Source organism: Myotis daubentonii, chromosome 10, assembly GCF_963259705.1.
Source record: "Myotis daubentonii chromosome 10, mMyoDau2.1, whole genome shotgun sequence".
Taxonomy (NCBI): Eukaryota; Metazoa; Chordata; class Mammalia; order Chiroptera; family Vespertilionidae; genus Myotis; species Myotis daubentonii.
The window spans coordinates 30,517,755-30,544,570 of record NC_081849.1 but is presented as its reverse complement, the minus strand read 5'-3'; the positions used below and the strand labels follow the sequence as shown (position 1 = coordinate 30,544,570).

Below are 26,816 nucleotides of genomic sequence, written 5' to 3'. Positions count from 1 at the left end.
TGGGAGCTAGGACTTCAACATATAAATTTTGGGGATACAATTCACCCAAAAATAAATGGAAAGCTTGAGAGGAGTGAGAATGGAGGAAGAAGTGACATGCAGAAGCTCATATCAGACTGTCACTCTTTCTTGACCTTTCTGTTTTCTATCCTCAGCATCACTGTCATGACTAATTGAGGATTCCCCTCTTCCATTTTTAGAAATTTATATTTTTTCCCTGAGAACTGATGGGGATCTTTTTCTATTGCCTGTTTTTTAAAAATGGTTTGAGTCTTGGCTGGTGTGGCTCAGTTGGGTGAGCTTTGTCCCAAGCACTGAGAGGTCACCAGTTTGATTCTCGGTCAGGTGAAAGTCCAGATTGTGGGTTTGATCCCATTTAGGGGCTTGCAGGAGGCAGTGGATCGATGTTTGACTCTACATTGATGTTTCTCTCTCTCTTTTCCTGTCTCCCCCTCTTTCTTCCTCTTGCTCTAAAAATCAATTTAAAAAAATGGTTTGATAGGTATGGTCCCTCCTCCACCCCAGCCCTCTCAAAATACTTTGAAGTGATTTGAAAAATGAGATCAGGACTCAAGTTTCTGTTCTTTCATTTTCGTTTCTGTTCTCCTTTTTCTCCCCTCTCTACCCAGTGCTAAATGTGCAATATGATCTCGATCAAGGTTTTTTTACTTGAATTGAATTCAGATGACCAGCCCACTATCCCTACAACAAAATGGAGATCCATGTGGTTGAGTAAGTTACCATAATTTATTAATATTTGTGAATAATACATTTTCCAGAGCACAGCATTATAAATATTAATATTAGAATCAGTGCAAATAATGAGTACAGATCAAATGTTTTTAAAGTGGTAATTTCTCAGAAGTGTATATTTTCAGATCATTGAAGATTATAAGCAATTGGTTTGGACAAATACTTTTTATTTTTTAAAAAGTATTTTGTGGACAAATACTTTTTAAAGACCTCTCTTGCTCTGTGAAAGTGACCCAATATAAATGAATAAAATATATTGCTTTAGTGAATTGAAAATAGATATATTTCTCTTGCAGAATTCTAATAATCTTCTTATTCACTTTGAAAACCTTTGAGTAAAATTACCAGTGATCTTTGGAACTTGCTACATTGAATTTGACACAGTTATCCCAGTAATACTTTAAAAATTTTATAAAGCTTTTTTCAGTATGTTATTAAAAGCCTTCTTTTAAAATAGTTGTCTTTGGACCGTCTTACAATACAGGGTTTTATTTGTGTATGTTGATAGTCTCAAGCCATTTTGCATAATGCTGGTTGTATGATACATGGGAGCAGCAGTGATAGGCAGTAAGTGTTGAAGCTCATTCCCTTTACAGCATGCAAGAGAAAACTAGCAGTTATCCGTCCCTAAAGCTGGGTAAAATGAATAAAAAGTGATGGAAACCCACAACCACCACATCATTATGGCTTTGCTGACAATTTAATTATTTATTTCCAAACTATTATTTCAACAGATTTAAACATTGTTTTCTTCAACATAGCTAAGTCAAAGTCACTTCTCTTATACAGAAGTTAAGCCATCGCCACTTCATCTGAGGATAGGAAAACTCTTTTCATTCCACGTGTGGGGGAATCGCCCAGCCAAAGGTCATGGTACACACGCAGGGAAAAATAAGTGCAGGTGGTCTCTGAAGTCAGTATTCATCATGGAATGGATATTCAGGATGATCAGACCACCTGCCAAAACAAGGGAAAATCTTTCATTCCAAAGTCGAACAGCTGTATGTGTTACTAGCATCTTCTGACAATTTCAGCGACCACTCCCTCCCTCTGTTAATCATTCCTTGGGTTTCTTACTCACCTCCTCCCAGTTTTCATCAAGCCAGCACTTTTACTAAAGCCCTGGAGGTTTCAGTGTGTGTGTTTGGGCATGGAGGGGGCTGGTTGCCTCTACACCAACATTTTGCTCAGAACAAAAACACAGGAGGTGAGTGAAGCCTGCCTCTTTCCAACTCCTCCCTCCCTTCTGCTGTCCTGATAGAGGAACCACATAGGCACTTCTCTTCACAGCTCTGTCACCAATCAAGGTCACCCTCTTCTCCGTACAGTGCTTCCTCGCCCTTCTCACTAGGCCTCCTGAGAGTTGATAGTTTGAGATCTAGAAGGTGAAGACCAGCAAAGGAAGTTTCAGCCTTAATGATGACAGTGATGATAATGAATCTATCTCTTAAATAGCAATGGTGAAACAGCCTTTAAAAGGATTGGAGTGTGTGTGTGTATGTGTGTGTGGCGCCTGTCATAGAGCACATCTAAGACTCAGTTCTCTACAAGTACTAGGAGCTTTCAATTAAAATATACCTGTGGGCACAGGCAATAGGGTGGTGAAGGCCTGGGGCAGCGGCCAGGGCAGGCTAGAAAGGATTAATGGGGGAGAAAGGGGGCATATGTAATACTTTCAACAATAAAGATTTAATTTAAAAAAAATGAAATATAAATTAAAAGGAAATACAAATTAAATTAAAACAGAAAAATGCTGTGAAATCCAGTCAAGAATAAACTGGATGAAAAACAAAAAAGACTCATGGCCTAAATAATACATTTTTTTGACCCATGGGGCCTAATATTGGTTTCTACTTGATGATTTTTCTATTCCTGGTATGATGAGTTATTTTTTCAGTGTTTCTAGAGTTAGGTATTAAACATTTCAAATGTCAAAATAATATTACCAACGAATTGTCTATAAAAATAATCAGTACATTGGCTGACTGACTACATCCTACTATCGCTTCCTAATTTAATATTTATTAAATAGAAACCATTTATTTTCAAAAGCTATTAATTAACCTACATGTGTTTTATTTCTGAATTTGTTTATTCTTTCATTCTTGTAGTTAGATGTCAAAATTTTTTTCCCTGGAAAATTCACATTAGGAAGCTATTTTATTAACTCAGAAATTTGATTTTAATTCAGTCACCGTAGTTTTTGACTCTTGAAATACTTGGTGTCCAAAGTATCCAAAGTATATGAATTATTTTTATGAGCATTTATATTGCTCACTTAAAGAAAAGGTTGTAAAGAGAAGATGACAGGTGATCTGAAAAACTGGAAATATAAATAATGATTAAGAAGAAAAAATTGTGTGTATGAATATACATACCATGTGTGTGTATTCACTTTTTATTTTCAAGGACTGTTAATATTTAGAGAATAAAGGGCTACCTCATTAAACAACAAAATCTGGCAACATTTGAAGAAGTGTTAGGAATTTTACTTTTAGATGGTTGGAGCTAGAATGGTGGAACTAGAAGTTTCAAATCTTATAGGCTAGCATTCATCTAAAACAAATTTCTTTAAAAAAATATATTTTATTGATTTTTTACAGAGAGGAAGGGAGAGGGATAGAAAGTTAGAAACATCGATGGGAGAGAAACATCGATCAGCTGCCTCATGCACACGTCCCACTGGTGATGTGCCCGCAACCAAGGTACATGCCCTTGACCTGGGCATAAATCGAACCTGAGACTCTTCAGTCTGTAGGCTGATGCTCCATCCACTGAGCCAAACCGGCTAGGGCTAAAACTAATTTCTTGATTAGTCAAAGAACATATATACATAGCCCATGGATACAGACAACAATATGCTGATGGCCAGAGGGAGGAGGGGGTGGCGGTCTGAGCTGGGTGGGGGTGGGTAAAGGGGGGAATGAGTACATCTGCAATAGTGTCAACAATAAATAAAATAAAACTAGTTTCTTGGATCTCAACTTGATGCTCTTTCTACTACACTCCCGTATCTGTCTCAGGAAGTATTTTTTATTGATTCGTGCATCACTTTGATTTTTAGGAAGAAATACATATGGTGTTTGAATAATCGTGGTGTGATTGTATTAATTTGAATTGTATTATTTATACACTATGACTAAATTCTTCTTAAGGTTTTTAGCCTGTCATGCCTTAACCTGTCATAGGATGTGATATAAATGCCAGAAATCTTCTTTTAAATAAAAATGTAGATTTACAGGGAGTTCCTAGAATGAATGTAATTTACCCAGATCAATTTAATATTCAGAATATGCTGCCCAGTGGCCTTTAGCCTTGTGCTTTCTGTGGACATAGGTCCGGGTTCATAAGAGCCCACTTGGTGATGCTTGTCAATCTAACACCACCGGGTGGTACCTGATTAAGGATCCCCCAGAACTCACATGAGCTGATCCAGTAAGCGGACATCTCTATTCAAGGTTTCGATGGTCTTCATTTCTTCTGTAGTGAGAGAAAAGTCAAAGATCTGAAATAATAGAAATGAAAGACAGACATTTAAAAATATAGAAAATGGGTCAAGGTTGGGATTATGGAGTGGGACCAGCAATTGGAAACCTTCTAAGATTTATGAACATCTCTGAAAATGTCTAAGAGGAGTTGGTCTAGTGCTGGGGGTCCACCTAATGGAAGTGGAGCAGGAATTTTCTTCTGCACTTTGTCTTAAGATAATTCTGCTAGGGACATCTTACAAGAAATTTTAAGTGCTGTGAAACAATGTATGTTCAGGACATCTGAAGAATTCTTATTAATTCTGGAAAAGATGCTGAACTTTTGATTCTGGACTAGAGCCTGTGTACACTTAAAAAATATTCCCTTATCTCTAAATTTGTTTTTGTACTTTCAAAAAACATTTGTTTTGTCCTTTTAATCACTTCTCTCATTATTTAAAAAAATATTTCTATTGATTTCAAAGAGGAAGGGCGAGGGAGGTAGAGAAATATCAATGATGAAAGAGACTTGTTGATTGGCTGCCTCCTGCATGCTCGGCAGTGGTGATTCAGCCCGCAACCCAGGCATGTGCCCTGACTGGAATCCAATTGTGACCTTCTGGTTCATAGATTGATGCTTAATAACTGAGCCACACTGGCGGGACTGAACAGTAAAGTTTTGAATCCATGAACACTTTTGTTTCAGGTACCTCAAAATTTGTAGTTTTTGTTGTTGTTTTTTGTTAATCCTCATCTGAGGATTTTTCCATTGATTTTTAGAGGGAGTGGAAAGGAAGGGGAGACAAAGAGAGAAACATCGATGTGAGAGAGACACATCAATTTGTTGCCTTCACATGCGCCCCAGACCAGAGCCAGTAATCAAGCCCTTGACCTGAATCAACTCTGGGACCCTTCCGTCCCCAGACTGATGCTCAATCCATTGAGCAAACCAGCCAGGGCATAATTTGTAGTGTTTTTCTTATCTTTTTAAAAATATATTTTATTGATTTTTTACAGAGAGGAAGGGAGAGGGATAGAGAGGTAGAAACATCAGTGAGAGAGAAACATCGATCAGGTGCCTCCTGCACACCCCCTACTGGGGATGTGCCCACACCCAAGGTACATGCCCTTGACCGGAATCGAACCTGGGACCCTTCAGTCCGCAGGCCAACGCTCTATCCACTGAGCCAAACCAGTTAAGGCTTGTAGTGTTTTTTTTTAAAAAAATTTTGATGAGCCTACACATTAGTCATGCAGTCAGTCGCTCTCTCTTTTAAGATGGCTAAAAACAGTGTCAATGATTTTTTACTGTGAGGTATTTGGGAAAGTGTTAAAATACTGTCGGTAGTTGATATTACTGTCTAGTATTCTTTCTTCTCTTGGCTAATAACAGAATCCCACTTTTTCATTTTATAAACTTCCTTTCCACCATCTAGTAGGGCTGTTTGTCACATGACCTCAACTCCAGCATTGGAATAGGGATGATTGTCTACTTAAGGATTAATGCAGCTGGTGTCCTTAAGTTGAATCAAATGGTCATTTACCATTTTGAAAAACTAGAATTTAAGTATTATGCTAAATCTACTGTGGAAAAACAAAGCTGGGATGACAACATGATTTCCTGAATGTTTTGAGCCCACTGTTGACATCTACTGTTCAGAAAAACAAATTTATTTCAAAATATGACAATGTACCGAGTCACTCAAGAACTCTGCTGGAGATGTACAGTGAGATTAATATTTGCAAGCCTGCTAACACAATATCCATTCTGCAGCTTATGGGTCCAGGAGTAATTTTGACTTTCAAGTCTTATTTAAGAAATATGTTTCATAAGGCTGTAGCTGCCATAGGTAGGTATTCTTCTGATGGATCTGGACAAAGTAAATTGAAAACCTGGAAGGGATTCACATTCTAGATGCCATTAAGAACATTCCTGATTCATGAGAAGAGGTAGAAGTATCAACATTACAGGAGTTTGGAAGAAGCTGATTCCAGCCCTCACAGATAACTTTGAGGGGTTCAAGACTTCACTGGACGAAGTAATTACAAATGTGGTGGAAATAGCAAGAGAACTAGAATCAAAAGTGGAGCCTGGAGATGTGACTGAATTGCTGCAATCTTATGATAAAACTTGAAAGAACGAGGAGTTGCTTTTTATGGGTGAGCAAAGAAAGTGGTTTCTTGAGATGAAACTTACTCCTGGTGAATATGCTGTTGATATTGTTGAAATGACAACAAAAGATTATTACATAAAGTTAGTCCATAAAGCAGGGCCTGAGAGGATTAACTCCAATTTTGATAGAAGGTCTGTGGGTAAAAATGCTATCAAACAGCATCACGTATGACGGAGAAATTGTTTATGAAAGGAAGAGTTAATCAAAATGGGAAATACTGCTTTTTTATTTTAAGAAATTGCCACAACCAACCCCACCCCACCCTTCAGCAACCACCAGCAGCCCATCAACATTGAAGCAAGACCCTTCACCAGCAAAAAAATTGCGATTCACTGAAGTCTTGAATGCTGGTTAACATTTTTTAGCAATAAAGTATTTTTATTTTTTAAAATATATTTTTTGATTTTTTACAGAGAGGAAAGGAGAGAGATAGAGAGTTAGAAACATCGATGAGAGAGAAACATCGATCAGCTGCCTCCTGCACATCCCCCACTGGGGATGTGCCTACAACCCAGGTACATGCCCTTGACCGGAATCGAACCTGGGACCCCTAAGTCCGCAGGCTGACGCTCTATCCACCGACCCAAACCGGTTTCGGCAATAAAGTATTTTTAAATTAAAGTATGTACCCTTTTTAGACATAATACTACTTAATAGACAGTATAGTGAAACATAACTTTTATATGTACTGATAAAGCAAAAACATTCGTGTTAGTTTATTGCAATTCACGCTTTATTTTGGTGGTCTAGAATGGAACCTGAAATATTTCTGAAGTATGCCTGTAATGTACACTCAGCAAAGCAATCCCCAAAGTGCTAGCAATAGTTTCAAATTCAGCTAAAATTAAATGCAGATATTGGCAGAGTGGTTCAGGGAGCTGGTATAAAATAAAATATGAAGGCATTACAAGTTTCTTCTTAGTCTAAACAAAATACTTTGAATAAAAAATATCCTACTTTTTACATTTTCAGAAGCAGTTCTCTTACCTGAAAGTTTTCTTTGATCATTTTAGGGTCAAAGCTTTTAGGAATGACAACTATCCCTCGCTGGATGTTGAAACGCAAAGCAACCTGAGCTGCAGTCTTTTTGTACTTTTTCCCCAATGAGTTTAGAAGTTCATCCTCTAACAAATGTTGGAAATCTGTACTCACCCTAAAAAAAATAAAAACACGCATGATATTTAGCTAGAATCAATGGGAAGCAGTGGTTAATCAATCCTCCTCCTCTGTCTTCCCATTCACCTGGTAACCTTCCAGGACATTTCAGGTCACCTGTAAGCAATTTCTGTGATTGCCGAGCCCACAATGAAGAGTTGTTCTTTGTGTGGGAAGATCAAGGGAGGCAAATTTATATTGCTGCCTTTTTGAGAAAGTACATATGTTTTGATGTGTCTTACAGAGAGGGCTGGGCTGAAAGAAGGCATATGTGAGAAGGCAGGTAGCCTGAAGTGGAATAAGTAGAAATACAGCTCTTGGAATCATATTAGAATAGAATAATTTCTACTTTGGTCTGTGGAACACATCATAGTAGAAGTGTTGCCATTGAATACAGAGATAAAAATTATAAAATTTCAGAATTTAGGCCATAGAGACTCTATCAAATAACTAAACGAGCATTTATGGATCACCTCTGTATTTTAGGCACTGTTAGTTAATTTTATACATGTAGTATAATCAATTCCTGTAACATCTAAGTGAGGAAGGTTTCATTAGCTCAATTTGGCTACATGGAGAATGACCTGAAGAGTTTAAGTAAGTTTCTTAAGATTACACAGCCCAATAGAATCATTTCAATAAAATAATTCACATTAGCCTCATACTGTACATCAAAAGAAACACTTTCTGAAGAGACATATAGCATTACTTACCAGCCTGGACCCCTAGCGACACCCAAAGGGGTATATGTAACCATGAGAATGTCATGTTGTTGGCAAAATTCCAGGAGTTTTGTCTGGGTGAAATATGGATGGCACTCCACCTATGTGGTTGCATTGAAGAGCAGAGCACAAAATTAAGGCCTTGTAGATGAATGCAATTTTACGTAGTTTTAAAAAACTTTAAATAGCCGAAACCGGTTTGGCTCAGTGGACAGAGTGTCGGCCTGGGGACTGAAGGGTCCCAGGTTCGATTCCGGTCAGGGGCATGTACCTGGGTTGCAGGCACATCCCCAGTAGGAGATGTGCAGGAGGCAGCTGATCGATGTTTCTCTCTCATTGATGTTTCTAACTCTCTATCTCTCTCCCTTCCTCTCTGTAAAAAATCAATAAAATATATATATAAAAAAAATTAAATAAACTTCATTTTAAAGTATTATGGATAGTGAGACAAATTCTAAATATTTTTTCTAACAAGGAAACTTACATTGTTTATGTACTGGTGAAGTTAATTACAACAAGGTTAGTAAGGGCACCATCTGTGAATTAAATATAAAATAACTAGGGGCCCAGTGCACGAAATTCGTGCACTGGGTGTGTGGGGGGGTGTCTCTCAGCCCAGCCTGCCCCCTCTCACATACTGGGAGCCCTCAGGCGTTGACCTCCATCACCCTCCAATCGCAGGATCGGCCCCTTGCCCAGACCTGACGCCTCTGGCCTAGGCGTCCGGCCCGGGCAGCAGGGACCCACAGCTGCAGCAGCCCCGCGATCGTGGGCTTCGCTTTAGGCCCAGGCAAGGGGCCCCTACCTAGCTCCTGGGACTGCCAGCTTCGACCGTGCCCAGCTCCCATCGCTGGCTCCACCCCTACTTCCTGCTATCACTGGCCAGGGCGGAAAAGGCACCTGATTCTCCGATCATGGCTGGGGGCAGGGCAAAGGCGGCCCCAGGGCTGCCTTTGCCCTGCCCCCCAGCTCTTAGCTCCCCCCTGGGTTTCTGATCACTGTCAGTGGCAGGGGGCTTCTTCCTGCTTTCCCTTTCGCCTCCCTGCATTGTGCCTACATATGCAAATTAACCGCCATCTTGTTGTCAGTTAACTGCCAATCTTAGTTGGCAGTTAACTGCCAATCTTGGCAGTTAATTTGCATATAGCCCTGATTAGCCAATGAAAAGGGTATCGTCGTACGCCAATTACCATTTTTCTCTTTTATTAGTGTTGATGGGGGGGGGGGGATTCAATTTTGTGTCCCTATCATAGTTTCAAACTTGAAATGAACAGAATTAGTTATTTATAATAAACATCCTAGAAAATACAATTTCCATAACAAACAGTCTCAGTGTTCAGATTAGTCTCAGTAAGTAGAAGCGACATGTTACAGAAGCCCTCTGCTCTAGCTATCAAACATCTAAGAATATTTTCACAAGAGGAAGAACATGTATGAAAACTAAATTTAAAGATAAATTCTATTTTCTTGGATGAGAGTTCTATTTGTTTTTTTACATTCAACATTGAAAACAGTAAGTATGATACAGAGAGGACAGAGGCAAAATCGTTGGGAGTATCACTGTGGATGCTGCAAACTGTTGAAGGTGGGGCTTCAGAAGGGCTGCAGTATTGGTAAGCCATCTCCACAGTATTGCTGTGCTCTGCTTTCAGACACCACGCAACACATGAATAGGCTCAGGCTGTGATCTTCCAACAGGTCTTGCCTCCCTCGTCGGATATGTTTCTGAAGCTGATCAGCATTCTTGTGCCAACAGATTAGGGTATTGACTCATTATCATGAGACACACTGTCAAATTTTTGCTCTCTTTTTCATTCTGAGATAAAAAGTTACCACCTTTCTCTGTATATTGATAAGAAACCTATTGTCATTTCAACATTTAAATGACAGAATATTGTTCTTGGGGGTGTAGGAAGGAGATGTGCTGGTGAGGGAAAAAGGAGGAATGTAAGGATGGATGGAGGTCAGCTAGGAAGTCAAAGGTTGCTACTCTGTATACCTGAGAGCATATTGTATAGTGTTAGCTTAGGTGTCAGTTTGGAAGTGGTACTTGTAAAATAGCCACTCTTCTATTTTAGCTGTGGGCTCTAGTGATGATGTAGGTAATAATTCATTCTTTCTGTCATGGACTCATGCCAGACTTTTTAAGTTACTAAAAACACTAATTTCTCAGTGAGCCAAATCAGAGAAAGGGTGCTTTGGAGACAGTTTCAGGGGGTTAGCCCAGGTTGAGCTGCCTCTGGCCATTGCTCCCCTGATTGCAGGTCTCCTGGCGTCCCCTAGAGTTTAGGACAGTGATGGTGAACCATTTGAGATCGACGTGTCAGCATTTTGAAAACCCCTAACTTAACTCTGGTGCCATGTCACATATAGAAATTTTTAGATAATTGCAACCATAGTAAAACAAACATATTTTTAATGTGTGTTTTATATATTTAAATGCCGTTTAACAAAGAAAAATCAACCAAAAAAATGAGTTCACGTGTCACCTCTGACACACGTGTCATAAGTTCGCCATCACTGGTTTAGGAGATGCACGCCTGAGAGGGAAGAAGAAGGGGAAGGGAAAGGTGCTGGCATGCTCTCAGGAGGGGGAGCATGTCATCACTTAAATTTCCGTTTCTGTAATTACTAGCACAATTACACATTTTCATATGTTTACCAATCTTGCAAATTATCTTTTGCAAATTTCTCTTCATTACTTTTGCCCATTTTCCTGTTGATTCTTCGTATTCTATTTTTTCATTGACTTTTATTAGACTTTTAATTCACAAGGATATAAACCTCTTTTCTATTATATTTTAAAATACAATTATCTATATTTACTTGCTTGTGATATTTTTACATTTAACATTTTTAAACTATTAAATTTAACATCTTCTTTATAATTTTTCCATGGCTTACTTTTCTGTCCATAGCTTCAGAAAACTGAAATTCTTGTGTAGTATTTACAATGACTTTGTCTTTCTCTTTAACTCTAAATTGTAGGATCATTAATTTTGGAGTATGGTATGAGGCAAAGATCTATATTGTTTCCACATAACTAGGCATTTCCCACACACCATTAGTTATAGGGTTAAATTGTTTATTAAAAAACCCATCCATTTGACACTAGTTTTTCCTATTATATTTTGCATGAAATTTTTTGTTATACTTGGGCCTTGTTATTTTCTACTTATCTGTACTATTGGTTCTTGCACTAATCTTACATTATTGTAAAAGTCTACATATCTTTTTTTAAAATATATTTTATTGATTTTTTACAGAGGAAGGGAGAGGGATAGAAAGGTAGAAACATCGATGAGAGAGAAACACCAATCAGCTGCCTCCTGCACACCCCCTACTGGGGATGTGCCCACAACCAAGGTACATGCCCCTGACCAGAACCGAACCCGGGCCCCTTCAGTTATAGGCCGACGCTCTATCCACTGAGCCAAATGGGTTAGGGCTATATATCTTTTTATCCACATAGTCCAGCATGTTGTCATATAGTTGTTCATAGTATTTTCTTACAATTCTTTGTATATCTATGGTGTCAATTGTTACTTCACTGCTTCTATTTCTAATTTTATTTATTTGGGTCCTCTCTATTTCTTGGTGAGTCTGGCTAACAGTCCATCAATCTTGATTATCTTTTCAAAGAACCAGCTCTTGGTTTATTGACTTTTTTTTAAGTTTCTATGTTATTTATTTCTGCTCTAATCTTTGTTATTTCATTCCTTTTACTTACTCTGGGCTTTTCTTGTTCTCTTTCTAATTCTTTAAGTTGTAGGGTTAAATAGTTTATTATTAATTTTTCTTGTTTTTTGAGGTAGGCCTAGTAGTGCTATGGACTTCTCTCTCAGGACTCCTTTTGCTGTGTCCCAGAGATTTGGGTTTATTGTGTTTTCATTTTCATTTATTTCAAGGACGTTTTTTATTTCTCTCTTGATCTCGTTGGTAACCCATTCATTGTTTAATAACATGCTATTTAACCTCCATGTATTTGAATGTTTTGGGGTGTTTTTACTGTAATTGATTTCTAATTTCATTCCACTGTGATCTGAGAAGATGCTGGATATGATTTCCATCTTCTTGAACTTGTAGAGACCTGTTTTGTGTCCTAATATGTGGTCTGTCTTTGTGAATGACCCATCTGCACTTTCAAAGAATATATATTCTGAATATATTCGGTGAAATGTTAACTAAATCCATGTGATCTAGTGTGTCATTTAGAGTCATGGTTTCCTTATTAATTTTTTGTTTGGAAGATCTGTCCAGTGAAGTAAGTGGGGGTGTTAAAGTCCCCACAATAGCTGTATTATTGTCTATCTCTCCCTTAAAGTCCTCAAGAAGTTTTCTTATATATTTAGGTGCTCCTTTATTGAGTGCATATATGTTTAGCAGAATTATGTCCTCTTGTTGGATCTATTCCTTTATTACTATGAAGTGACCTTTGTTGACACTTGTTATGGACTTCATTTCAAAGCCCATTTTGGCAGATATGAGTATTGCTACCTCAGATTTTTTTTTTCTTTTCCATTTGCATGGAAAATTTATTTCCATCCTTTCACTCTCATCCTATTTTTCTCTTTTGCTCTGAGGTGGGTCTCATTGTAGACAGCATATAGTTGGGTCATTTTTTTGCATCTATTTAGCTACACTTTGTCTTTTGATTGGAGCATTTGATTCATTTTTATTTAAGGTTATTATTGATAGATACTTTTTTACTGCCATTTGTATTCTGTTTGCCTAGCTTTCTCTCTCTATTTCTTCTTCTCATTTCAGCAGTCCCTTTAGCATTTCTTGCAATGCTGGTTGGTGGTGATAAATTCCTTTGGCTTTTTTTTTTTTATGTCTGGGAAGCTCTTTATTTCACCATCTATTTTGAATGATAGCCTTGCTGGATATAGTCCTCTTGGTTTCAGATCTTTGCTTTTCATTACCTTGAGTACTTCATTCCAGTTCCTTCTTACTGGTAGAGTTTCTGATGAGAAATCAGCTTGCAGCCTATGGAGGCTCCTTTGTAGTTAACAAATTGCTTTTCTCTTGCTGCCTTTAAGATTCTCTCTTTTTTACATTTTAATTATCATGTGTCTGGGTGTTGGGCTCTATAAGTTCTTCTTCTTTGGACTTTCTCTGCCTCCTAATTGTGTGAATTTTTCCTTCACCAGGTGAGGGAAATATCCTGCTATTATTTTTTCAAACATGTTCTCTGTCTCTTGCTCACTTTCTTTCCCTTCTGGTACACTTATTATGTGAATATATTTTCATTTCATGTTGTCCCACAGCTCAGCTATCTCGTTTTTTAATTGTTTTTTTCTTTTTGTTCTCTGTGTGATTTTTTTTCTGTCCTGTCTTCTAATTCACTAATCTAATCCTCAGCTTCCCCTAATCTGCTGTGTATTCCTTCTAATGTGTTCTTTATTAGTACTAGATTACTCTTTATTTCCAACTGTTCTTTTTCCATAGTTACTGTATCTTTTCTCATGCTGTTGAGCATCTTTACCATCATTATTCTGAATTCTATATCAGATAAATTTCTTGTCTCCATTTCCTTTATCTCTTCTTCTGGAAAATTCTCTTGTTCTTTTATGTGGTGTTTGTTTTTGGTCTTGTCATTATTGCTACCTGTTTGGGTTTATGACTATGTGTTAGGTAGATTTGATATGATTCCCAATCTCTAGTGAAGGACAGTGTCAAATGCTGTTTCTGACTAATTAGATCAGGCAAAGACTCAAAGCCTCCAAAGACCCATCTCTGTCTGAGACTGACTGGATTCAGTCTTTAGTAGTCCTTAGGCAATCATACACAGGTGTGGTGAGAGGTTTACCAACTGGGCAATTGGAGCAATTGCTTCTTCCTATAGATTATTATTCTCTGTCTATTTTTAAAAAATGTATTTTTGTTGATTTCAGACAGGAAGAATTAGAGAGAGAGAGAAACATCAGTGATGAGAGAGAATCATTGATCAGCTGCGTCCTGCATGCCCCCTACTGGGGATTGAGTCCAAAACCCAGGCATGTGCCCTTGACCAAAATTGAACCCAGGACCCTTCCATCCACAAACCAATACTCTCTATCCACTGAGCAAAACTGGCTAAGGCTATTCTCAGTCTCTTAATGGGCCTCAGAAACTCCACAGGTTGGGGCAAAAGATTTTTCAATAGGGTGGGTCAACTGTCTTCCTCCTAGTCAAAAACCGCCTGGATAGCAAAGGTCTGCCTGAGAAAGATGACCTCCACAGGGTGCGGGAATGACTCAGCACAGGCAACTGGGGTGTCTGCCTTCTGAGCTAATCCAAAGCCCCCAAATCTAGCTTCTGCTCATAGAGCTCCAGTCCACTCTGCTCTCCCTCTGCTAGAGCCCAACATGAGTGGCTGCACATTAAATTTTGTGCATGGGCCCTTTAAGAGGGTGCCTGCATTTCCAGCCATTTCTGGCTGGCAGACAGCAACCCTGCTACTTTTCACAGCCAGATGTTATGTGGGCACCTTTTTTAGTTCTGGTGCTCTCTGCTGGGGGCCCAGCCTGGAGATTAGACCCCAGGGTTCTTAGTGGGAACCCCCCACAGCTGAGATATGTCTCCAGAACTTCATTTGCTGTCTCTTAGAGCCCGTCCAGTCCTTTCACATCTCCACCCTTCCTAACAGTCTCTCTGAGGTCTCCATTTTCCATGCTTGGTTATCAGGGTTCTCTCCAAATAGTGTTCAGTTGATTACTCAGGATGGGTTTTTTTTTTGTATTTTAGTTGCAATTCCAGGTTGTTCCTGGGAATGGGTCTGAGTAGCATCCACTTACTCTGCTACAATTATTAATCTCTTCTATTCCACTGTCTCAATATTGGGCAGGTCTTGTTTCCATCATTATTTTTCTTCAAAAATTTTTGGCGGTTACTTTGGTCTGGATTTAAACTTTCAAATCATTTATTTGTTATTTTTTAAGAGACATAAGTTGAGAGAAGTTAAAAACTTGTCCAGGGTCTTTTTGTAGAGTGAGCACATAACTTTCTGACACCTAACCCATGGTCCTTTATGTTAAGTAAGTCTTGAAATTCCTTGTCACATCCCACCCTCTTGTCAGACTGTACCTGGTTGCAGACGGGCTTATATTTGAGTCCTGGTTTGTTCAGTATTAGCTCCAGCTGTCTGCGGTTAAAATCAGATACACCAAGAGATTTCACCAAGCCAGCATCTTTGCAAGCTTCCAAAGCCTGTGTAGAGTAAATGCCATTGAATTTATAAAGAAGCCTCAAAGCAAGCAAGAATGAGTGTTTAGAAGGTTAGTATAAATTCTTTAAAAGGGAAAGTCTCTGGGTATGTTAATAGTCATTCTGTGAAGAAAAAAATGTTGGGTGGACACAAGTCGGAATTGTTTGATTGTGGTATATTGTATAGCATATCTTTCCCCTGTAATATATATAATAATCTTATTTCTTTAAATTTGTTGAGGCTTTCTTTATGGTATGGTACGTAATCAATTTTAATAAGTATGTTAGATGTGTAAAAAATGTATATTCTGCTGTTTTTTGAGGAAAATCTCTTCTCTATCTCTGTCTGTCACTCTCTTTCATACATATATGAGGTTTTTATGACTTCTCAATAATTTATAGGAATATGACAGTATTCTCCCACTATAATAGTGAATTTATCAATGTTTTCATGTTTTTTATTTAAAAATTACTATATATATATATATTTTTTATTGATTTCAGAGGGAGGGAGAGGGAGAAAGAAACACCAAAGATGAGAGAGAATCATTGGTCATCTGCCTCCTGAATCCCCCATTCCCCCCACTGGAGTTCTGACTGGCAATGGGCCCTGAGTGGAATCAAACCTTGACCTCTTGGTTCATGCGCATCCACTGAGCTTCGCCTGTTGGGCTCTACTTTAAAATGTTTTCATATAATTTTTGTTTCATATATTTGCAGATATTTTATTGGATACATATTTGAGCTGGTATGGCTCAGTAGTTGAGCATTGATCTATGAACGAGGAGATGACAGTTCGATTCCTAGTCAGTGCACATTCCCAGATTGTGGCCTGGTCCCCTTCGGGGGCATGCAGGAGGGACCTGATGGATGATTCTGTCTCATCATTGATGTTTCTATCTCTTCCTCTCATTTCCTCTCTCTGAAATCAATAAAAAAATAAATGAAAATAAACATGTCCTCAGGTGAGTATTAAACAATAAAATATGTTGTCTGATCCTATATAATAAAAAACCATGTTGTCTGATCCTATATAATAAAAGGCTAATATGCAAATTGTCCCCTCAGGAGTTTGACCGACCAGGAGTTGGACCACTCGATATGTGTGCTGACCACCAGAGGGCGGCATGGAATGAAGGAAGGCTCCAGCCAGGAGCCAGAAGGCTCTGATTGGCTTTGATCGCTGGCCAGGCATAGGGACCCTACCTGTGCATGACTTTCGTGCACTAGGCCTCTAGTATTAATATAACTATACAACTTTTTCTAAGTATTAGACTGATAGGATTCCCCCCCCATCCTTTACATTTTAATATAAAATTAGGCCTACCTAATTTTTTACATGTCTTTATGTTTAGATGTGCCTAATTCTAATCTGTCAATCTTTGCCTTTAGTAGGTGAATTTAGTTTATATTTACTGTAACTATAAATATATTTGGATTGTTTCTACCATGTTAATTTCTTACTTCAGTTTTTCCCCCTTTTATGTTTCTTATTAATACTTCCTGTTAAAAAGTTTATACCTACATCTTTTCTTTAATAAAGATAAGACCTTATATGCTCACACATTACTTGATTTTCCCTCACCCCCAACATCTATGATATTAATAGTCTATGCAGAATTTCATTTCCTATTATTATAGGTACTAGGGGCCCGGTGCACGAAATTCGTGCACTGGGTGTGTGTGGGGGGGAGTGTCCCTCAGCCCAGCCTGCCCCCTCTCACATACTGGGAGCCCTCAGGCGTTGACCCCCATCACCCTCCAATCGCAGGATCGGCCCCTTGCCCAGGCCTGACGCCTCTGGCCTAGGCATCCGGCTCGGGCAGCGGGGACCCGCAGCTGCAGCGGCCCCACGATCGTGGGCTTCGCTTTAGGCCCTGGCAAGGGGCCCCTAGCTCCTGGGACTGCCAGCTTCGACCGTGCCCAGCTCCCATCGCTGGCTCCACCCCTACTTCCTGCTATCACTGGCCAGGGCGGAAAAGGCACCTGATTCTCTGATCATGGCTGGGGGGCAGGGCAAAGGCGGCCCCAGGGCCTCCTCTGCCCTGCCCCCCAGCTCTTAGCTCCCCCCTGGGTTTCCGATCACTGTCAGTGGCAGGGGGCTTCTTCCTGCTTTCCCTTTCGCCTCCTTGCATTGTGCCTACATATGCAAATTAACCGCCATCTTGTTGGCAGTTAACTGCCAATCTTAGTTGGCAGTTAACTGCCAATCTTAGTTGGCAGTTAATTTGCATATAGCCCTGATTAGCCAATGAAAACGGTATCGTCGTACGCCAATTACCATTTTTCTCTTTTATTAGTATAGATGTTTTTCTCTCTTTAATATTAAATAATTTTATAGATAATAAAAACTATATCATATTTGATTTGATTACTTTCAGTTTATACCCTTCTTGAAGCATCTTTTAGAGTTTTGCTCCTCTTATTTAGTAATAGTTTTCAGTGTTGGTCTTTATGTGGCAAAACTTTTGAGCAATGTGTGGATCAGAAAATAGTTTCATCATGTATCATTTTTGTCTTACAATTTGGATATAAAGGTCAAGTTCAATGTTCTTTATTCTTTAATACTTTGAAAATACCATTCTATTATCTCTTTTGCTGCTGATACTATAACAGAACTGATCAAAACAAAACTGATACCAATCCTATATAAAAAAGAGGTAATATGTTGCCCTAACCGGTTTGGCTCAGTGGATAGAGCGTCAGCCTGCAGACTAAAGGGTCCCAGGTTCGATTCCAGTCAGGGGCATGTACCTTGGTTGTGGGCACATCCCCAGTAGGGGGTGTGCAGGAGGCAGCTGATTGGTGTTTCTCTCTCATCGATGTTACTAACTCTCTATCCCTTTCCCTTCCTCTCTGTAAAAAATCAATAAAATATATATTTTTAAAAAAGAGGTAATATACAAATTAACCCTCATGCCCTCACAAGATGGCTGCCTATGACCAGGATGGCAGTGGGGTTAGTGAGGGATGACCAAACGACTGAACAAGCATGCTGCATGGGGTGAGCAGGCTGGCATGGGGGGTAGTTGGGGGCGACCAGGCCAGCAGGAGGATTAGTGTGGGATGACCAAATGACTTAACAGCAGGCTGTGTGGGGCGACCAGGCCGGCAGTGGGGGGCAGCTAGGGGCAACCAAGATGGTGGGTGGGGGACAGTTACAGGCGATCAGTCTGGCATGCAGAGGCAGTGAGAGTGATCAGGCCAGCAAGGGGGGTGGGCAGTTAGGGGTGACCAGGCAGGCAGGCAGGTGAGTGATTAGGAGCCAGCAGTCCAGGATTGTGAGAGGGATATCTACCTGCCGTTTAAGCCCAATCCCCTAAACCGGCAGTTGGACTTTCCCTGAGGGGTCCCAGATTGGTGAGGGTGCAGTCTGGGCTGAAGGATTCTCCCCATGCAGGAATTTTGTGCACTGGGCCTCTAGTCTCATTATATACTAGTATGAATCACTCCTTTATTGCCTTTCCCTTTTCAGCTTTGTTAGTTTATGCTTCATGTATTTTTGGAGTTTTGTTATTAGGTGCATAGATGTTTAGGATTTATTACCTTTTTATTATAAAACAAAGTTCTTTATCCCTGGGAATAAAGAGGCTCTGGAATCTTTGTTGATATTAAAATAGCTACTCCAGCTTTCTTTTTATTACTGTTAGCATAGTATATATTCTCCTGTCCTATAATTTTTTAAACCTTTGACTTTAAACATGTTTGTATAAATGTTTTTACTTAAAATGGGTTTCTTGTATATAACATATAGTGGGGTTTTGCTTTTTGTCCATTCTGACCTCTGCCTTTTAACTGCATTGTTTTAAATATGTATATGTACTGTGATTATTGATATGACTGAGTTTAAATCTTTCATCTTGGTATTTGTTTTTTTTATTTCCTCATCTATTCATATACCTTCTGTTTTTCTTTTTCTGCCTTGTCTTGGATTATCTTTTATTATTCCATTTTGTCCCCTTCACTGACTTGTTTGCTATACTCTGGAAGCATTAACATTTTCTTTATATTTGATATTCTTAAATTTCTCTATATTGTGTCTAGGTGTGGGTTTCCTTCTCTTCCCTCTTTGGTAATCTATGCTCATTCAATCTCTCTCTCTTTTTTTTTCCCTTTAAATATTACCTCTTTACCTTTTTCTTTCTTTCTTGTTTTTCTATTATGTGAGTACTGAAAATTCTAAGTACTGTATATCTCTTAGCTTTTCTTTCTTTTTCTTTCATATTTAATTTTTTTCTGTCTTTTCCTACTTCATATTGGGAGATTTCCTCATTATGATCTTTCAGTTTGATCCCTTTTTCTTTATATCCATTTCATATTTATCCCATCTATTGCATTGTGTTTTATTTTTCTTAATTATTACTTAATGCTTGTTTTTAAAAAATATTTTCTTATTTCTCATTGCTAATATCTCTTCTTATCTCTTTAATATATTAATTGGCTAATTTAAACATCCTTGGTTCTCTGTTCTGTTTATGTTGGGATCTGTAATTGAGATATGTTGTTCCTTTGTGAAATAAATACCTTGTTATTTTGATCAATGAGCTTATTTTCTCCTGGGGATCCTGGCTAACCTGTCAGGCAGACCCTTAGGGGGAAACACCAGACTCCAAATTACTCAGCTCCGATGACATCAGGAGTCAGTATATTGTCTCTTGGGTAGAGAGCCCCAAGCACCAGAAAACTAGTAGCTGCCTCTTCACCCCTCAAAACAACTCCACCCTTCAGGTCTTCAACTGTTACCTAGAGGGGGACACCCACTAGAAAGCCATGCTGTACTCATTAGATTATATTCCCAGACTCCAGAATTTGGAATGGGAGGGTAAAGGCTGCATCTATTCCTAAATCAAATAGGAATAATCAGGTCACAATTCAAAAATGTAGTCTTCTAAAATAAAAGAATACAAGGCCCACTTGAACTTACCTCCCAAGTAGCACACAGATTTGTCTTGTGAAATAACCAATTGTTATTCTCATCTCTAGGAAACATTTCATCTCCAGGCTGAGAAAGTAAAACAAAAACAAATGTAATTCTTTATATTTATATCTGGGAATTGAAATGATGGAATTTGAATTGTCTTTAGGCCAATATACCCTAGCTCTGGGAAAGCAATTCAAGTTTAATTTTTTATATCCTATATAATAAAAGCCTAATATGCAAATTGTCCCCTTGACTGGGAGTTTGACCACTTGTTATGATGTGCGCTGACAACCAGGGGGTGGCGCAGAAATGGTGGGTGTCGGTGACACAGTGGTAGCAGCTGGCCCAGTGGAGATGCTACCAGCCCTGATGGGACCCGATGAGAGTGGGACCTCAGTGGGATGGTGGAGCAGGTGAGGGGGTGGTGCCAGCACCAGCGGCAGGGGGCGGGGCTGCGGCCTGGCTCCCAGGCACTGAGGAGCCAGGTGGGAGCTGGGGGGAGCTATGACAGATTGCTCCTAAGACAGTGACCAGTAGTGGTGGCAGAGGGTGGGGCCACTGCCCGGCTCCCAGGCACTGAGGGAGGAGGGCAGGGGGCCCGGCTCCAATCAATTGCCCTGCAGGCGGGATGGTAGAGCAAGTGATGGGGCAGTTCCAGGACAAGGTGGGTTGCCAGATGAGGCTGTGGGAGCTGCAAGGATGGGGGTGAGAGCTGGGGTTGTGTGGCTAGGGGCACGAGCTGGGGCCCAATCCCCACAGGCCACACCGAGGGACCCTACCCGTGCACGAATTTGTGCAGTGGGCCTCTAGTGTTTATATAATTATATAATAAATTATATTTATATACATTTATTACTTTTATGGGGCTGTCCAAAAATTCTTTCATTTTTGCCAAAATATGTGACACGTTAATCTCATTATCCTATACTGGCATTCATTTTCTCTGTATTTATCAACAGATTATTGTTCTTAAGCCATGAATTTTCTCCCAATTACAGAATTACTCATCAGAAACAGTAGAGCCCTAACCGGTTTTGCTCAGTGGATAGAGCGTCAGCCTGTGGACTCAAGGGTCCCAGGTCCGCTTCCAGCCAAGGGAATGTACCTTGGTTGCGGGCACATACCCAGTGGGGAGTGTACAGGAGGCAGCTGATCATTGTTTCTTTCTCATCGATGTTTTTAACTCTCTATCCCTCTCCCTTCCTCTCTGTAAAAAATCAATAAAATATATTTTTTAAAAATTGTAGAGGTTGAGACTCAGTGTTTTGACAGTCTAGCCTTACCAAAGTTGAGGAGAGCACGGCATGTTACTTCTCAGTTCTGGCAGACTTGCTCACTGGTTTTTTTCCTTTCAATTTGGGGACCTCCAGGAGTTCAGCATTTCTTTTTCCTACTTCGCACCATAGCTAGTGTCAACTCCCCTTTTCTGGCTTTTGGGTGATCCTTTCCCAACTAAGGCTAACTGGTGCGGAACGTTAACTTTCAGATTTCTCTTTTTTGGCTAAACATGGGACTCATTTCTTATGGGCTTGAAAATGGAATAGAGAGAAATGAAAGATGATTCCTAGGCTCCTGGGATGGATAGTGGTAATCATTTCTTGAGTTTGGGTTAGCAATTAAGAGTTTTTTATGAATATTTTGAGTTTGAAATGACCAAACGTTCAAGTGGCTATTTGAGAAGGCAGTTGAACAGAGACGTATCAGAAAAATGCTTAGATAGAGGTCATGGCTGTAGACAAAATTTGGTAGCCCTTGCATATAAAATAATAATCCTTGCAACTATATGAAGTCATTTATAGACACAGTGTGACTCAGTAAGATGAGAATATTAAGACTAGAGCTACTATTCTGGGCATAACAACATTTGGAGGTTGGCAGAAAAGCTGCCAAAGAATCAAGAGAGGGTGGTATTATAGAAGTCACAAGAAGAAAAAGTGTACAGGAGATAATGGTCGACTGTGTTGAAAGATATCCTCCTATACAATAAAATCCTAATATGCAAATCAATGGAACAGCTGAAGGACTGGTTGCTATGATGTGCACTAACCAGCAGGGGGCAGATGCTCAATGAGGAGCTTCCCCCTACAGTCAGTGCGCTCCCACAGGGTCAGCGCCACTCACCCAGAAGCCGGGCTCACGGCTGGCAAGTGCAGTGGTGGTGGCAGGAGCTTCTCCTGCCTTCATGGCAGGCAGACATCCTCCAAGGGGTCCTGAACTGCGAGACGGCACAGGCCGGAATGAAGGACCCCCCTAAGTGCATGGATTTCATGCAGTGGGCCTCTAGTCAAATAATATGAGGATACAGTGTCTATTTGGTATGGTTGGCAGCATTGAGGTCTTTTTAGGATAATAGGAATTTTTATTGAAAATCAAGCAATTGGACAAAATTCATTATATATATATTTTTTTCTGCATCTCACCTGACAAAACTTTCCCCTCGTGATAACTTAGCAAACACAATTTTGACTCAGTTTCCTCCTGTCTCACTTATTCCTCCATGCCACATAACCATTCATGTTAATTATCCTTTCTGTCTCTGCTTCCCAAGCTCTTTGTACTTCTCAACACGATGGCCCACATTTCCACTCCAGTCTCTCTCCTTGTTTCTTGCCTTTTGCATTTCCCAATTTTATTTCTGCTCAGAATGGTTTTATGCCTCTATCATACACTGTGTTAAATATTTTTTACTTATCCTGATTTTTATTAAGTCCTTATCATTTCTGAACCCATGTTAGCTATATCTATGATGTTCCTCTTAAGCTTCCATTGTGCCTACCTTACTCATCCCTCATCCAAATCATTCCATGGTCTCTCTCCCTCTACTCCTGCTCCTTCTGTAAGACAGTATTAGAAGAATAATTCAACCCTCTAAAAATTCATGCTATTGATTCTCATTCTTTTTCATCAGTAACTTTATTTATCTTTAAAAAATGTCATTCCTGCACTCACTGGTTTGGCTCAGTGGATAGAGCATTGGCCTGTGGACTGAAGGGTCCCAGGTTATATTCCGGTCAAGGGCATGTACCTTGGTTGTGGGCACATCCCCAATGGGGAGTGTGCAGGAGGCAGCTGATCTATGTTTCTCTCTCATCGATATTTCTAACTCTCTATCCCTCTCCCTTCCTTTCTGTAAAAAATCAATAAAATATATTTTTTTAAAAATGTCATCCCTCATTTAAAAAGCATAAGGAAGAAGGGGCTGTACAGTGTAGAAAAACAAATATGGGATTGGCATCAGGGGATCCAGGATCTGGTCTCAGTCTGATGGATTTTAAACCTGAGTTAGCTATTTCATTGCCTGGGGCCTCAAACTTTTCTTTTGTGAACTGAAGATATTCTGTATATTGAAATATATATTTCCACCTGAAGATTTTATAACATTTTATTAGCTATGAAATGTCAGGCACTGCGTCTGTAATTTCACATATATAATACTAGTGACTCCTCATAACACTTGGCAAATGAGTTGGTATCATCTCCAATTTACCAATCATTAAATTGAAGGAAAGTTCAGGTATATCAAAGACAATATGCTAATACGCAATGAAGCTGAAATCCAGTCCCTCTTCTGTGAGACTCCAAAGTTCATACTCTTTCCACTGAACCATGTTTAGGTGATATGTAAAAGGATCAGGTCATAACTTGACCAAGTCATCTGGCTCACATGTGACAGAGCTGGGATACAAACAAGGTGCCCTGAATCTGTAGCCCATGCTTCATACTACCATGCTTGCTACGTGACCTCTGATTAATGAGTGCAGTGGAAATCGGTTATTTTTCTTTCTACTATCCTTAGCCTTCTTTATAGAGGAGCTCATTGCACATTGTGTGGGCTGACCCAGCTCCAAATCTTGGCCACAGATGTCAGACACCAATGCCCTTACACAAAGATTAGTCAGCAAAAGTTATGTGACCCAAGCAAGGCAGATCTGTGTTTCATTAGGAGGTTTAATGTGTAGTCTCTCTTCCTCTGAATTCTTAAGTTGTATTGATAAGGAAGGATTGGCATGTCAATGGGCATTTGCCATCATATAGAAAGAGATTTTTGAGAAAGGGCCATAGTGTAGATCCATAGTTTGAACTTCAGGACCCAGTCCTTTGCAATTAGATATGCCTTAGAATTATTAGTTCCCTTTTTTGCTAATGCCAATTTGAGTTGGGTTTCTGCCATTTATAACAAGAGTTCTGACTAAAACAAAGGTTTGGGTATGGCAAGTAATGAACAAAGAGTGTGGAATTGGCTAGGTCAGTATGGGATTGTGGATAGTGAGGATTCTCCAGCTGAGAATTGGATATTCTTGCTATGCAATAGCATGGCATCTTGTTAAACTGTTGCCTTGTTGTGTCTTAAGACTCTGACAATGGGCATACTAAGATTGGAGCTTTAGGGCACTTAGTAGGAAAACATTGGGTGTTAGAGTTTTTTGGCCATTTTTGCAGTCTTTAGTCAGGTCTTGAAGAAATATAAATGTGTTTATTGCTACTTGGCTTGTAAGACGAGTGGTAACATTATATTTTGCTAAAACAGGTACTTTCTGCTTCTAGATGCCTCCCCAAATGGCAGAAGTTCAGCTCTGAGCCTTCTAGAGTTAGAAAAGTCTGTGTCAGCCAGGACAGGAAGGTAAGAATCCTAGAGGGAAATAAAATTGGACTTTGGGAGAATCCTTGTCCATTTTTCTCTGAAGACAAGATCTCAGGCCAATGATGCCACACCCAACAAAGGAGCACCATCCAATGAGATGGAGACTGGGTGCAAAGAATGCATGACCTGTGCCTCCCTGTTTTGTATTATTTCAAGTCAGAAGGGGCATTAAGCTAAGGACTGATTAGATAAGGGGGGATAGGATATTTCTTTACTAAGATGCAGAAACCACTGGCCAAAGATTAGATACAAGATTTCTAGTTTTAATTACTCTTTAATGGAGCTGACTGAATGTGAATTTACTGAAAGCCAAGCAAATTTTTAAGGGATATTGACTGTCCACAAAATCCCATAGAGGCCATTGAAAGCCTTTGCTTAACCAAGGCCACTGTGAAGCTTGCAAATTTGTATCAAGGATGCAAAAGGGGAATCTTTCCCAAAGGCCCTTTTGAATGTTACCATAGACAAGAGTCATCAAGGAAAGAGCTTCCAGAGAACAGAACAAGGGCAGCCAGGTTGCTTGTGTGAAGGAAATCTGGGCACCTCAATGACCAGTTTCATTTTCAGTCTCTCCTTTCTCAGAGACATTTTAAAGCAGTAAGGATGTGTTGTTGATGGTTAAATTAACACAGAGTCCATAGATTGAGAAAGTTTAAGGAAGAAGTGCATTTGAACCAGAGTAATAGCTATCACCATGATCTTGTTGCTGACACCCCGAAAACCTGACCATTCTTTGGGTTATTTCCCTTTTTGGGGGTGGAAGGTGAGTAAGTTTTCAGTTGTATATATTATTTTGTGTTTTGTCGTGCAGGGATATTTTCATGACTTTATGAGTGGGAAGAAGGGTGTGTCTGGATGCTGGACAATTAAAATATGGAGTACCCTTTGGTGACTATGTGATGGATTGATGGAGACAATTTAAACTACAGTTGTAAAGACATGTTGTAATAAAAAGTGCATTGGAGTTGGAATCAAGAACCATGGGATCCAAGCCTGAGTCTGTTACACATAATCTTTCTGGGCATTTGTTAGGCTAGGTCAGTGCTGTCTGACCTACAGTAACAAAACGATAACATTCTGTGGTGCTAAGTAATAAACTAGCTTTGTGCACATGGCTGCTGGCTCGTGGCTGCCAAAGAGCAGAGGCCAAACCTTTAGGTGTCTGAACTCACCTTAAAAGCCATGGGCGTTTCCATTATGTAAAGATCAACATAATCTAGCTGGAGGTCCTGGAGTGTCTTCTGCAGTCTTGGGAGGACTCTCTTTGGGTCAAAATCTGTACCCCAAAGCTGAAAGAATAAAAAGGGGATCATTGTGACATCCACTCTCTTTAAAAGTAAAGGGTGCAGCTCTTTATTCTTTACGATGCATTCATTCATTTTACTGCATAAAAATGTTTATGCTGAAGTTTCATCTGAGTATAGGATAAGCTGATATAACTCTTGACACCCGTAGTACAACTTTATCAGACTATAATATCAGAACTGCCTTAGCTGGTTTGGCTCAGTGGATAGCGTGCCAGCCTGAGGACTGAATGGTCCCGGGTTTGATTCCAGTCAAGGGCACATGCCCGGGTTGCAGGCTCAATCTCCAGTAGGGTGCGTGCAGAGGCAGCTGATCAATGATTCTCTCTCATCATTGATGTTTTATCTCTCTCTCCCTCTTCCATCATCTCTGAAATTAATTAAAAAAATATATTTTAAAAATGAATATAATACCAGAATATGTATCCATATGTTCATTGCAGCATTATTTACAATAGCCAAAATATGGGAGTAACCCAAGTGCCCATCA

General features: G+C 39.6%; 1 protein-coding gene across 2 annotated transcripts in view; it reads right to left on the bottom strand.

The window, feature by feature from the left end:
* Positions 1–1,331: 1,331 nt before the first annotated feature.
* LOC132242805 (aldo-keto reductase family 1 member D1-like) overlaps positions 1,332–26,816 on the bottom strand; it is a 51,405-nt gene continuing 25,920 nt past the window's right edge. The window contains exons 3-9 of one of the 2 annotated variants that reach the window (XM_059711898.1): positions 26,195–26,311; positions 20,384–20,461; positions 15,340–15,462; positions 8,263–8,372; positions 7,382–7,547; positions 4,176–4,258; positions 1,332–1,710 (exon numbers count right to left, since the gene is read on the bottom strand). In XM_059711898.1, coding sequence (XP_059567881.1) covers positions 1,668–1,710; positions 4,176–4,258; positions 7,382–7,547; positions 8,263–8,372; positions 15,340–15,462; positions 20,384–20,461; positions 26,195–26,311 — 720 coding nt within the window. In that variant the 3' untranslated portion in view covers positions 1,332–1,667. The remainder of the gene's footprint in view (positions 1,711–4,175; positions 4,259–7,381; positions 7,548–8,262; positions 8,373–15,339; positions 15,463–20,383; positions 20,462–26,194; positions 26,312–26,816) is intronic. The other variant, XM_059711899.1, reaches the window with a different exon arrangement.